This window comes from Amblyomma americanum, chromosome 3, assembly GCF_052857255.1.
Source record: "Amblyomma americanum isolate KBUSLIRL-KWMA chromosome 3, ASM5285725v1, whole genome shotgun sequence".
Lineage (NCBI taxonomy): Eukaryota > Metazoa > Arthropoda > Arachnida > Ixodida > Ixodidae > Amblyomma > Amblyomma americanum.
Window position 1 is genome coordinate 166,746,258 of NC_135499.1, and position 14,325 is coordinate 166,760,582.

The 14,325-nt window shown below is 44.3% G+C and overlaps 1 protein-coding gene across 1 annotated transcript in view; it reads right to left on the reverse strand.

Moving 5' to 3' along the window:
• Positions 1-14,325, reverse strand: part of LOC144125362 (propionyl-CoA carboxylase beta chain, mitochondrial-like) — a 38,297-nt gene that overhangs the window by 3,913 nt on the left and 20,059 nt on the right. The window contains exons 9-12 of the mRNA XM_077658676.1: positions 11,316-11,397; positions 5,847-5,970; positions 5,554-5,661; positions 2,466-2,566 (exon numbers count right to left, since the gene is read on the reverse strand). Coding sequence (XP_077514802.1) covers positions 2,466-2,566; positions 5,554-5,661; positions 5,847-5,970; positions 11,316-11,397 — 415 coding nt within the window. The remainder of the gene's footprint in view (positions 1-2,465; positions 2,567-5,553; positions 5,662-5,846; positions 5,971-11,315; positions 11,398-14,325) is intronic.

Here is a 14,325-nt window from a genome sequence, read left to right on the forward strand (position 1 = left end):
TTTCTTCCAAGTCCAAGAAATCAGAGAAATTAAATGGAACTGCCCGTCCACCACCACACTACCCTCGCCAAAAGTGATCTATTAATCTGCTCCGACTAAAAAGTGGCTGGAGCTTTGCTTTTGATGACTTCCATTATAATGCCCACCATTAGACGGCTGCCATCATTGCTGTGCCAAAAGTTTTCCGGTAAAAGTTTTGGGTGTAAGCAACATATGTGTTGCCAAGACAGGAACACAAAAGTTGGCAGTGAATAACTGCATGTAATATGTGTGCTATCAAGACAGAAACACAAAAGTTGGCAGTGCACAACTTCACGTAAAGGTATCCGATCCTGCCATGAGGCATCCTCTTCTAGTTGTTGCTTGCACGCTTCAACGCCTAGACCAACAGGTACGCTACTAAAAAGCGAGTAGATATCAGAAGACGCAATCATGTTCCTGTCCTCCAGAGTGAGTGTTTTACCTTCATGAAACAAGATGAGCTGTTCATGTATGTGCCTCTCTAGCCAACCAGCAGGACCATAGCAGTGTGAAGGCACTGTGACAGAGGGTAAAGTGAATGTCTTCTAAAACTGATCACTGAGTGCAGGGGTGCCCCTCGTTTGTGCACCTTTGGGAATCCAGATGTGATGATTAGTTCTAGCAGTTGATGATAAAGTTGCTTCATGGATAGGGTAAGGCCCTACAAGTCTTCGGCAAACAGTGCTTGGCACATATGTGCATTAAATGTAGGGGCTTTTGGGAGCCAGGAGTATGTGACACAGTCGAGCCCAGATATACTGAACCTGGATATATCGAATTATTGTTTATATCGAACAGTCAGAACGTTGCCTCCCTTTAATTCGCTTTTTTCTAAAGACGTTGTTTAGCAGAAAAGGATCAAAGGAGTGCAGTCACAATAACCAGCAGTATTGAATGGACTACTGAAGAGAATCACTGGTATAATAATTAGAGGACTTGCCTTAAATTCTGGCTGTTGCTGCACGTTTACTTCAGTGCAAGTACTGCTGCTATGCGAGGAATGCATGCACCCATGAAACAAACATTGCTTCGGTACGCATCTACCATGCAGCCTGGCAAATGCTCAGCTGAAGCTATGCGACTGCAAACACAGGTTCTGATATTCAGTAAGTATTATCGCACTTGAATTAAGTCCACAAACAAGCAACGACTAGAACACATACAAAGGCTCCTGTAATGCACTTGATTACTCCAAACCACTCATTTTTCACAAGCTCGATATTTCGTGAATTTCGTGAGTTGCAATTTCCTGTGTTTTGTGAACAATAAACTTTGCTAAGCATGTGTGGGAGGAGCCAAAAGTGATCCCCTCTTTCTCGTAGGTCACTGGACAAGGTTCTGAAAACTGCACAAGCTGGCACATGGCTCAGCATTGCACTGTGCCCCACTCTTGCAGCACCAACATCAGCAGGAACTCAGCAGTAGATAAAATATGCAACCAAAGAAAAAAAAGAGTAATGGCAGTTTCAAAAAGAGGTCACTTTTTGGTCGAATTCTGTGAACTTAGCCAGGACATAAATGCCCCCCCCCCCCCCCCCCTCCTTCTCCGTCCCCCTTAATTTTTGTTCATAAATATGCATCATTCACATGGTGAACATAAAATCTGACTCAAAAAACCCATTGAAAGCTCTGACTGCTTTGGTGCTTGTCGCCGACTCCCAGATATTTTACGGACAAAAGGGGGGGGCTAGACATAAAGTAGAAAAGGAACAGAAAATGTAATAATAATAACTGGTTTTTGGGGAAAGGAAATGGCGCAGTATCTGTCTCATATATCCTTGGACACCAGAATCGTAAGGGAAAGGATAAAGGAGGGAGTGAAAGCAGAAAGGAAGAATGAGGTGCAGTAGTGGAGGACTTCGGAATAATTTCAACGACCACCTGGGGATCTTTAATGTGCACTGACATCCCACAGCACACGGGTGCCTTACTGTTTTTCCTCCATAAAAACGCAGCTGCCGCGGTCGGGTTAACAGAAAATGTACGAACTGAAATTCAGCAGTACAGAGTTTATTTTGGAGAGTTGACATATTACCCAAATTATTTGTGGGACCAATTTTTCGAGAGTTGAGTACAACCTGCAAAAACTACTAAAATTAGGTAATTTACAGCATACGCAATATAAGCACATGAAATATTCAATGTATACACAGAGAAAGCCAAGAGAATCTAACTCTGTGCTTATTATAAGATGACATCTGACCATGTTAAACAAAGCTGATAACCAGTGTCTACTGAGAAATAAAAGACAATGAACTTCAGAATTACGCAAAAAAACAACATATTTTTGGAAATATCAAGCTTGAAGCTGTGGCTAGCTTCTACTTCTAGAATTCTTCAGAAGGTAAAACTCCAAAACAAGAGCCCCAAAAGAAAATAAGGTTGCTGAATCGCACAATAACATATATAAGTGCTGTGCAGAGAGAGAGGGTGGTGCCACTCACCTTTCTGGTGATCACAGTAATTTTGGGCACAGTAGCTTCAGCAAAAGCATACAGAAGTTTGGCCCCATGCCGGATGATCCCTCCATACTCCTGGGAAGTGCCTTTAAATAGAGCAGAGGAGAAAACAAGTTGTTCACAAAGCATAAAAAAATGAGTGGAAAAGTCAGGCTACTGTTATTTCAGCTCATTCACTATTGCCATCACACGATGATGACACGCAAACAAAGTGGAATTTTTTCACAAGCTCTATGTGCACAGGTAGAGTAGCCAATAAGTGGTATCACAAAATGGTAGTACCGTAAAAACCCATGTCCACATATGATACGGACCCATATATTATAAGAGGTGTGATTTGGGGATAGCAAAAATGGAAAAAAAAGTTTTCACGCTAGTATAATGCACGTAAAGAAAGGCAGTCAGCTGCTCAAAGACATTCTAGAAGTCGTGGAAAACAAATGCGCCATTAGTGTATGCCGGTGCACCGGATACGCCATATGTAGTGCGGGCGCCAAATATCTGGTGGGTACAGACATCAGTGCCCGCGCTTGCGCCTACTCGCGTCCTGTGCCGTGAGCATTTGCAGACTGGTTCCAGCATATGCACGGGTGCACAAGCTTTGGAAGTGACCGGAGCCAGAGCTTTAATGGTCGTCGCTGTCGGGTGCACTGTCTTCCGAGAGGCCCCTGTCAGAGATCCTTCCATAGAAACATGTCTTCAGTACCATCAAGTGCATTCAATATCAAGCATTTCTTGAAATCACAATGGGCCTCAATGGGTTTCAATGGGCCTCCCCGAAACTGGTTTGGATGCACCGGTGTAGTGGCGCTGCGGCTCGATGGCGAGTTACTCTTCTCCGGGCGTGCTGGTAGGCTAGGCGAGAAAAACACTCCAAGCTATTGCAGAGGTGCAGCTGCTATTTCTGCAATGTCAGTTAGACAGAAGTGACTTGATGAGCCAGTTATTCTCATATGTTGTGACTGAAGACTTCGTACATAGACAAGGGATGATTTGCGATGTACTCAACAGTGTCCGATGTTTTTTTGCTCTTCATGCACATTGTTTTGATATGCGGCTTACGCAATTCACCCTACCCTGCTATGCGCTATGCTGGCAAAAATAATGATAATGACATGTCACTCCGCATTGCATGTAGCAATGTCTATAAAGAAAGGAACGATGTGCTTTACGCCTGTGTGTGGCTGTACAAATTCGAGCGTGTTGTTCACTCACACGCCTGTCGATCCTGCTTGCTTGCCGTTTGCCCATTTACAGCAGTGCAACAGACACAAAGACAAAGGTGCTATGATAAGAGCTCATGAAAATGCACTGCCCAATAAAAGATGTCTTCCAGTTTCTGCATTCATGACCATTTCAGGTATAGCACGCTATGGGGCATAAGCGTGGTGCTGAAAAAAAAAAATACACAGATGTGGTTTGTAAACTTCTCAGTCAACTAGCTTTCATGTCATGAGTACGTACATCTTGCTTGAGCATTCAGGCGAATAAGTGTAATAAAAAGGCATCTGACGAGGCAGGTAACTATTTCTACCATGGCTGCATTTAATGCAGCCATGGTAAAAAAAATTACCTGCCAAAAAAAACTGAGGGGCTATGACGTGGCTTGAAGACCTTCGACCGCAGTTAACAAGGTAAGTGCAAGAAGTCTGCCATCAGCCTCAACCTAAATTGTTTGTTTTATGTTCTTATCAGGCTGTACTTCTAAACAGCCACTAAGGAAATGCACCCGAATGAAAATGGAGGCACTATTTCCAGCTGAAAAGCGATTTTCCAGTCGTATATCCAGCTGGAATGGATGGAATTTGCACTTTCATTGTCACTTCTAGCTGAAAATTTTCCATTTCCAGCTAGAGCTAGCTGGAAATAGAAATTTTCCAGCTGGGCATGATTTCCGACTTTAAAATCCAGTTGTAAATCAAACTTTCCGGCTTGAAAAGGCATGTGACTTCTGGTTCAACAATCAAGCTGGATGGTGACCCGAAAGACATGGGTTCGATCCTGGCCATGGCGACTGTGTTTCGATGGAGGCGAAATTATCAGGCGGTCGAAATTATCCGCAGCACTCCTCTACGACGTTCCTCATAGCTTGAGTCGCTTTGTGATGTAAGAGGGGTAGGCATTCATCTTTGAACTAAATGCACAGTGCACAGTGCAGTGCTGCAGCCATGGAATCCAGAGAGTGTGAAAGTGGCTTCACGCTGCACTCCATGCACAGTGATAGCACAACACTTGCCAAAAAGTGGAGAGATGTGACCGCAAAGAAGTGTTAGAATGCATAGAAAACTACAGCCTAAATTGTCCAGCTGTCTGGCATTCAGGAACTGAACATGAAAACCATTTTCAGGTGGGCTTGTCTTTTCGCAGTGTATCTTCTTGGCCACTTGAAAAAATCCTCACTGGGCCTGAAAAATCGCCAGTGGGGTCTCAAGGACTATGAACTTTGCAAGAGCCCACAACAGCTGCCATGCTGCTGCTATGCTGCTAATGGAGTGTGCAAAGCTTTCAAATGCCTCTCATGAAAACATCCTGCAATGACTGGATAATTAAGCTGCCGGCGACGACGTGGCACATCAGTCGCATTGTGGGAGGACCATGGATGCAGTCGAGGTGGTTTCATGCCCTGAACGCAGTACATATGGAGGAGGCCTGATCCAAAAACATGGGACGGGTCTAACAGAGGATGAATTTTCTCGGGACAATGCCCACAAAGGCACTGCACAGGATGCTCAAGTCCGTACCAACACATTTCTCATGCAATACAGCACTTGCTGTAACCCTTCCAAATCGCAAACACAATCGTCACACATTCACGCAAGGCAAGCAGCATTCGAAATAAAGGCAACTTAAAATTGCAAAGTGAACCAGCTGGTCCTGATCATCTGCATTAACAAGGGCGTAATCGCCATTAGTTTCTTTTTATGTGCCTGGCGCTACGTTTTGCAATAATGAGCACCGTAAAAAGGAAAGGAGTTCTATCGCACATTTTAAGTCAGCTCAAATGCAGTTTTCCCGGACTGCAAAGGAGACAACAGTGACAATTAACAGGAAGCATTAAAGTTGATTGACTCACCTGGCAGGAAGCCTGGAACATCCACAAATGTGATGATGGGAATGTTGAAGGCATCACAGAAGCGAACGAACCTTGCTCCCTTCACAGAGGAATTGATGTCAAGGCAGCCTGCAAGATACAACAGAGTAAACAGAAAATAACTATTAAAATGCATGGCCTGTGTTAGGTAAAATTAGTAATGCGTACTTTGCACAATGAGGCGACATTTTTTTTATAAACACAACCTTCAAAGAAACTTCTTCCCCTTCACCCCATCAAAACACTCTGAAGGAGGCAACAGAACCAAAACTGACCTGCTGCTGACTTTGGATTGTTTCCCACAATGCCAACAGTCTGGCCATTCATGCGAGCGAAGCCAACGATGATGTTCTTGGCATAGGTTGGCATAATCTCAAAGAAGTCACGGTCGTCCACTACCTGCACACCAGAAAAATAAAAAAATTTATGAAGATTCCATAAAAAGTGCGTGACATCAATCATCAAATGTTGATGTGATGCAAACAGTTTTTTTAACCTTCTATCATGGTTCCATAGACATGTTTCTTTTGCTCTGCTGGTGAAAAAAAAAGACAGGTGCTGATCAAAACAATGAAGAGGATGCTTTCGTGTGTCTTTGTGAGCACCACCAAGGACTGCACAACTTGGCCAAGAAGTTCATAACTGAACTTCTCTGCCGACAATATGAGTTAAATTCAGATGCTCATGGGGCGATTCAAAGCACATTTGAAAATGATTGCTGAAAATTTTATCCTATGCAACTATACATCCTCATCAGGCTCCACGTACGTTATAATGCACATCTGCTTTTTTGTGTTGTTTCTAAAGGATACACCAGTTGTGCAGCTTAAGTGCCTTAAAGGTATGAGTAATCACTGTACTCTCACAACTGGTAGGGGTATTCTGAGCAGCTTTCCAAGTTCGTTGTTTTATCTCAATCAACTTCCTGCTCCCAGTGGTCAAATAACTGCCAAGTTTCTCGTGCTTCACTGTGAGATTATTTGCAATTATGATTTCAATATGTTTCCTGATGTGTACTCATTGAAGTAAATATGTGTCATAGGACTTCATCATTTGTTCTTCGAGGTCTAGAGGCCTGCATTACAGAGAAAAGACATAGAAAAAGAACTGTGAAAGAAAATCTTTTGAGTATGCCCATAGGAACACCCAGACCTGAGAAGAAAAATAATCCATTTATGTGCTGCGTTCACATTTGTGGACATAGTTTGAACCCTATTAAATATTTGTACAGGCTGTTTCACACTTGAAGAGAAACTGGGAGCGCATGGCCGCCATGCTTAGCAAAGCACTGCCGCCAACAGCCAGGAAGAATAAGCGGCAAAGGCGCATGCGTAGTAATAATGACCAGCTGCTTTTTCCACGCATGCACCTGGTGCCACCCTGTGCATTTTCGTTTGAAATGGCTAAAATGTGCTATCCGTTTGCATAGCTACTTATGACAAGAATGGGTGAAAAGGGGTATAAATGAGATCCCAAAAACAGAGTTACATCTCGATGAGGATTAAAAAAATGGCATAATTAGTAAAATGGCATAATTAGTAATTAGTCAACAAGTAGGATGGAAATTTTATCTGTGGAGTCTTGACAGGCTCCTGAAAAAGATCTGAAAATTTGAAAATTAGCCCCCACTGGATAACAGTTCATGAATGAAGGGGATACAGTGGAACCCCGTCTATACGGTTTTCACCGGACCGGGGAAAAAAAACCTAACAGCTGGGAAAACGCAACAGTGAGGAAAGCTCCGAAAATGAATCAAAATGTGCAGTTTCAACTATAGACAATTTATTTCCACAGAGTGCGCTTAGGACTTAAAGAAGTCCAGAATGGTGGCTTGCCGTTTTTGCCACGAGCCTGCTTTGCTTTCGTGCCGAAGAGCGCGGCATTCCCCTCTATCTCGGCACGCTTCGAGATGATGCTGTTAAGCATCGAGGGTGGGAGACCAAGGTCCTTGGCAATGTCGACTCTCTTCCGCGCTGGCTGCCTGTCGACTGCGTTTAATGCGTCCAGCTTTTCCTCAAGGGAAAGCGCCTTCCGCTTTCGCGACGCCGTCTAAGCACAAGTTCGACGTTCACGAGGCTTAATGCACAATGACGATAGCATGATAGAAGAGGAGTCGACCCGTTCAACAACCATGCGGCGACCGTAAAAGTGAGAGCATTTTTCACGAATGGCCATTTAGTGGCGGCCTCTCGAACTGGCGTGCGGCTTCTTGCAGCCAGTTCCATGGCCAAGCCTGGCCAAAACTCGCCAAAGTCAAAATGGCGGTTGCAGCGCATTGCCTACTTCAGCCCAGGCGTGTTCGGGGTGCTAAGTTGCAACATATTATGCGGGAACGTTTTCACAGCTACTACGTAACAACGGGGTTCCTTATACATTGGATCCTATGGAAGCTATGCCGGGACCGGATGAAAACGACGTAGCAGCCAGGAAAACACAGCAGTGGGGAACGTAACCGCGGGGTTCTACTGTATTTAAAAGCACTAAAGCATGGAAATTTCAATGGAATGAAACTTACGGCAATGTTTCTGGCTGACCATATGACTACGTTACATTGAGGATTGATTCCAATGTAGACTATAAAGTCTTAACCCCCCAAGGAACACATTGTTTTTGAAAATGGTACCGAAATAGTCATTTAGTACCCACGCTGCCATCTGTCAGCAAGCCAAAAAAATGCTTTAGAGCCCTACTAGCCTTACCCTAACCACAGAGTGCCGGAAAACACAGGATAAGCCAGACTCATCCAAGTCCGCTAGGAGGTTATCCGAACTCTTAGAGGACTACAGACACCTAATTTCAGTTGTGTGTTTTCTTCTTTCAAATGATGCACACCCCATGGTATTTACCCGAGACTGCTAAATATTTTATAATTGAATTTCTTTTCTCATGCTGTTTCGGTTTCATCAACCGAACGATGGCTGAGACGTGTATTTGGCCTTTAGGTCACGTGAAGCACGAAAAAACTGCAATATAAATGCTGACACGTAGGTTAAATTCACTACTACACTTAAACCAGCCTGCTACAAAAGGTGTAATAACAAAAAGAATGTATCAGCAGTTGTATTACCATTTTTATCATGCCTCACACGACCTAAAGACCAACTACACGTCACAGCCATCGTGTAGTTGATGAAACCGAAACTGAAACAGAGTCAAGAAGAAATTCAGTGGTCATAAGCGGACATCATGGGGTGGTACACGTATATTAATATCTAACGCATCATTTAAAGCAAAAATTTGGTGTCTTTAGTCATTTAAGGTAGTTGAACGTTCAGGCTTGTTGGTTCATTTCAAAAAAAAGTAGAACTGCGCGAACGAGACTGAACAAGAGACACAGAAACGCCCATGGTGTCATTTTCGTTTCTATGTCTTCTGTCCTGTCTCATTCGCGCAGTTCTACCTTTTATGGTCCTTTAAAGGTTGCCCAAGCTTGACGGTGACGACCGAAACTGCTGAGTATGTTGAAAAACTACGCTTCAGAATAAGCGAAACAAATGAAATCACAAGAAGCTTTTCGAAAACATTTAATGCTAGGAGCAATGAAATTCGAGACTGCACCTCTAAAGCTGAACTGGCTGAGCAAATTAATAAAGTGCAGTAAAATCCTTAAAATCTAATGTGGCAGCAGAACAAGTTACTGATATAGATACGTAATTCTATGGGAAAATTATTTAAAGAGGGAAAACTCTGTCATATGATTCAATTACTTGCAGTTATAATGTATCAGAAGTTGCACGCGTTATTTTGGTAACAATTCCTCAAAGATATGTCTGCCTGCACACAAGAATGAATTCCGTTATTTCTGCACTGAAATTGAAAACGTTTAATGGGCATTATTCATTCAGAGGAAAACTGTTTAGAATAAAGGAAAAAGTGTGCCTTTCTTTCATTCCTACTTATGTTCAAAAAACTTTCCACCATCTACGGTTGTCTTCAAAACAGCTTTGGTGCTGCACTATACAGTAAAATCCCATTAACTCGGAGTTCAGGGGACTGGGAAAAATGTCCTATTTAGTTCCGAATGCCTCTCCCCCCCTCCCCTCAAAATTGCCAGAAATCATTCTCATCATGGTAAACTTATTATGCAAAAACCAGGGAGGCGCTTGTCCGCTTTTCAGATGAAAAGTGTGCAGCAACGACAGTTTTTCTGTGTAACGTCAGATGTACAGTGTGTTCTGCAATTAAACGTGCACCGTAACATGCTTCTCTCAGCTAAACCGGACGCTAAACTTCTCTCAGCTAAACTCAAATTTTGCACAGAAATGACATTTGGTCAGCAGAATTGTTATATGCTATGTCTGTTTGGGGTATTTGCCTGAATCAATCAGAAAAAAGTTGGACATTTGCACTGTCTGCGGCAACGACGAAACAAAACAAGCCATTATCTCATTAATTGCACCCGTGGCACCATCTCGTTTGTCGGCCACGGAGATTCAGCAAAGGAGGGGTATTTTGCAGGAGATTTGAAGGCACTCTTTCAAATGTTTTATCAATGATCACAAAAACTTTGCTTGGCGAAACTCCACTAAATTTCAAGTCTTTCGTGAAGCAAACAAATTTATCATAATACAATTCTGCCAAACAAATGCCATTTCTGTGCGAAATTTGAGTCTGAAAAATTCCCCACTTTAGCTGAGAGAAGCATTCTAAGGCGCGCGTTTAATTGCGGAACAGTCTGCTTATGGTTTATGGGCATTTAACGTCCAAAAGCGATTCAGGCTAAGAGGAACGCCGTCGTGAAGGGCTCCGGAAATTTCGACCACCTGAGGTTCTTTAACTTGCACTGACATCGTGCAGTACATGGGCCTCCAGAATTTCGCCTCCGTCGAAATTCGACTGCAGCAGTCGGGATTGAGGCCGCGTCTTTCGGGTCAGCAGCTGAGCACCATAACCACAGAGCCACCGTGGCGGCGCGGAACAGTCTGTATACTGTGTGCATGCTCTCGTGATTGTTAACGCAGGACTGCTCCAGAATGGAAGAGGTGTCTGCAACCCTTTTCATGGTGCAGCGCAGTAGGAGTGAAGCCTCCTCATAAGCGGCATCCTTGCAGTGAAGAGGCATCACCGCACGAACTGTGAACAACGTGTGACAAGCGCACAGTTTCGTCCTAATAAAATAACAGAAGATTCACGCGGATTGAACAGGGGGAAAAGCATTAGTGCCGGAACGGTGAGCAGCCTTCTGGTCAGATAATGAAAAAAAAAAGTGACACAAGCATCCAAAACTGCGCAAAACTGTACTCAACTGGCTGGCTGATGTGTTGGCAGGCCGCCATCACCGTGCTCTGGAATGAAACCCGGAAAAGAGAAACCGAAACTATGTGGCTGCACAATTCTTTGGTTTCTCGGCCCTCTGAACGTCGCCACGCCAGCTGTTGCCTGAAATAAGAGGTGCGCGGGCACCTCTCTGACATTATATTTGACATGACGTCGAATATTAGCATGATCGCTCGCTATGTCGTTCATACAGTGACAGGGCCTTCAGTGTCCGAATTAACCAGTGTGGGCCCAGCAACGTCTGAAAAACGAGCGTCCGATGCCATAGGCTTACATGGGCATTGACCGGGTCCATGTCGGTAGTCCGAATTATTCACATTTCTGAATTAATGGAGGCCAAATTAATGAGGCTTCACTGTATTTTTCCTGAAATACTCAAGACAAAACAGCTCTGGTTAGCGCCAAACAGCAGCAGGCTGACTTTTACAGTAATCACTACTACATGTATGTGCAGGCTTTGAACTCACATCAAGGATGACATCAAGCATGTTGTAGGCTGCCGTCGTCTCCAGAGGTACCACACTGTCCAAGCTGGGAACAAGCCGATCCCTGCACAAAGGAAACATTTAACTGATAGCACATACGCATGACACAGCTAAAGCAACAAGGCTGGCAAACAGAGCAAGGACCCTCTACATTAGCTGCAAGCCTAGGCCTGTACCCTCAAGCAATGGTTTCCAATGATGCTTCTGCACTTACATGACAGGTGACATCCAACACACAGGTGCAATGAATAGTATGCAACATGCCGAAAGCACATTTGCCCATGTTTCTGTAGCCATGTTCAAAAGCCCACATCAAACCACATTCAGCTTTGAAAGTGACATTGGAATGCTTCTCTTTTGTTATGTTGAAAGGTATGCATTAGTGCACTCACAGGAGGTGTTTGTGGACAGGGTGAACAAAGAAACAAAAAAGCATTTACGCTTTAGAAGAAATTTGGGTGCGTTGAAACAGTCTAAAGAAAAACTGTTCTGCTCCATGACAAATGCTGATACACTTAACAGCTACACAACTTAGAGCTGTTGCTGCAATTCCTGCTGTCAACAGCATGAGCAGTCATGAAACACTTTTTGTGATTATAACAACCATCTTGAACCCACAGGGAAATCGCGGGTCGCAGATCATAAAACATTGTGGTAGGTCCAGCAAAGCACGCCTGAAGGAAACCAAAACATGTGAACATTGCAGCCTTAAAAGCTAGTTTTCAAACAATGGAAAAAAAGAGCACTGTACAGCATACCTATATGCAGTATTCATAGTACATGGCAGCTAATTCTGCATGCGAAATGATACAGAGGCCTGAACCTGCTATTACGTTAGTAATCATCATGAAAACAATTACGGCCATTTACCCTCATGCTACAAGTTATAAGAGCTAGCTGGTGTACAACATGATTAATACAATGCTGACGATGTGCATGACTGCCACTGCTATTGAACTTTACTGCCGAACTAACACAAATTAGTGTTATGAGTGCCTATGAATGATTGGGCGGATTTGTGATTGAGGGAAGTGCCCTCTGCCCCAAGGTCTGGGCTAGAACCTCCAGTCTGAATTCGGTTTCCCAAGGTAACTTTCACCGGAGCGTGCAGTCTAGGGTAGAGTGCCCACGGCGTGGCCGTGCTTGAGCTGGCAGCTTTGCACATGGGTGTATACCATATTAACGCGATTGTAAGTCAACCTATTTTTGAAAATTTGAAAATTCGAAGTGGAGGGGTCAACTTACAATCGAAACGAAAACATCGCACTATAAGTAAAGGCGAGACAAACGAGATATTGAGCATGCTACAGCGTGGTTGTATTTTTGCTGCGCGGCTCCGTCGCATCGCTCTTTGTGCTGGCCTTGAGCAGCTGCTATGTCAGCGCGCAGAACTAACATCCCCTCCCCGAGCGCGCAAACGGCGGCTGATGGCGGCTATCGATAAGCAGCAAACTGGCACCTCACATGGCTGTGGACTGCAGTTCCTGATACGCGGCGGTGGCCCGATAACGCAGTCGCGTTCTACGGGAAGCTCAAGCGTCCAACAAGCTTTCTTTTTACTTTCAAATGCACGCTCGGCACTCAAGGGGCGTTGATAGTTGATGGAAGGGCCGCTGTTCCAATCGAGGCGGCGCCCCCACTCGAAACGGCAGCGGTGCCGGGGAGTGTCGGTAGCCGATGGAAGAGCCGACGCCATTCCCGCGTAGTTTCTTTTTGACTCTGACACATTTGTCTACTGCCGGCCGCATTTCACAAGTTTTTACTGTAGTGCTTCGTCAGTCATCATTTGTGGTCCAGGTCAGGCAAGCGACCGACGCTCGTTCACAGCTACATTCAAGATGGCTGCCATTCTTTATGCCGAAGAAACGAACAGCTGCGCGGCAGGCCGCAAGTTCGACGTTCAGAACGGGTGATATAGGTGTAGCAGCTGCAGCGAGGAAAATTTTCAGCTGTTCCACGATGTTGTGATGTGGGACCGCAGCAGTGATCACGACGGCAGCGCTAGTGAGGATGATGGCGCAAGTGGGTGGACAAGTAGTCCAGTGAATAATACATTTTCGTTTTTGAATGTGCCCATGGGCATGCCCACGCGTGGCAGCCGATAGCGGCTGGCGATAAACGGCAGGCCGCTGGATAATGGTATTGCGTTCAACTATTCAAGGCCAAGCTTAAACAACATCCAAGTTGTTTTTTTTGGAAATGTGATTTCGGGTGGGTCGACTTACATTAGAGTAGACTTACAATCGTGTAAATACGGTAGTTGCCTATCGTTTCGTTGTCATGGGGCATGTGGATGAACGAGGACGCCAATGATGTGAGACTGGGATAAATAGGCTAACATAGCTAGTGCAGGAAAATCATGACATCAGAAGTATTTGCAAAGCAGTAAGAATGGCTCAACTGGCCTTGCACTGCGTGCACCCGGTGTGGTCATTCTCACAGTCTCTCTCTTAGCTGCAAGTTGAGAATGCACTGACATTAAGGAATCTTAGGCCCACTTTATTTTCTTAGAGCAGTGAAGCAGGCACAAAAACATGGACGAGAAAATTCTGCAATAAAAGGTGATGCTTGCTAGCAATAGCGTGGAATCCCCCTTATACCTTCAAGGCAGCCCCAGTTGCTAATTCTTGCTGTATTTTGGACCCCAGTAAGTTCCTATACTGAGTTGGTAAATTTTAATTTTTTGGCCACAAATGCTGAACATGCCTTGCATCTTACTCGTGGTATTGAAAAGGAAACAAAACAAACAAACAAAAAGAGACACTAATGAAGCATGAAAGTCCACCATGCATATGTTTCGCTCTAGGGGAAAGTCGGGAGGTAAGAGAGGGACAGTTGAATTCATTTGTCCATGACTAGCCTCAGCAAGTTGACGAACAGCCATATGGATGACACCAAGATACTGGCAGCTCTATTTCAAATAGTTGGTACGACTAGTGCATGAAAATTAAAATTAAAAAAAAAAATCTTAAGATTTTGGTGCTAAAAAACA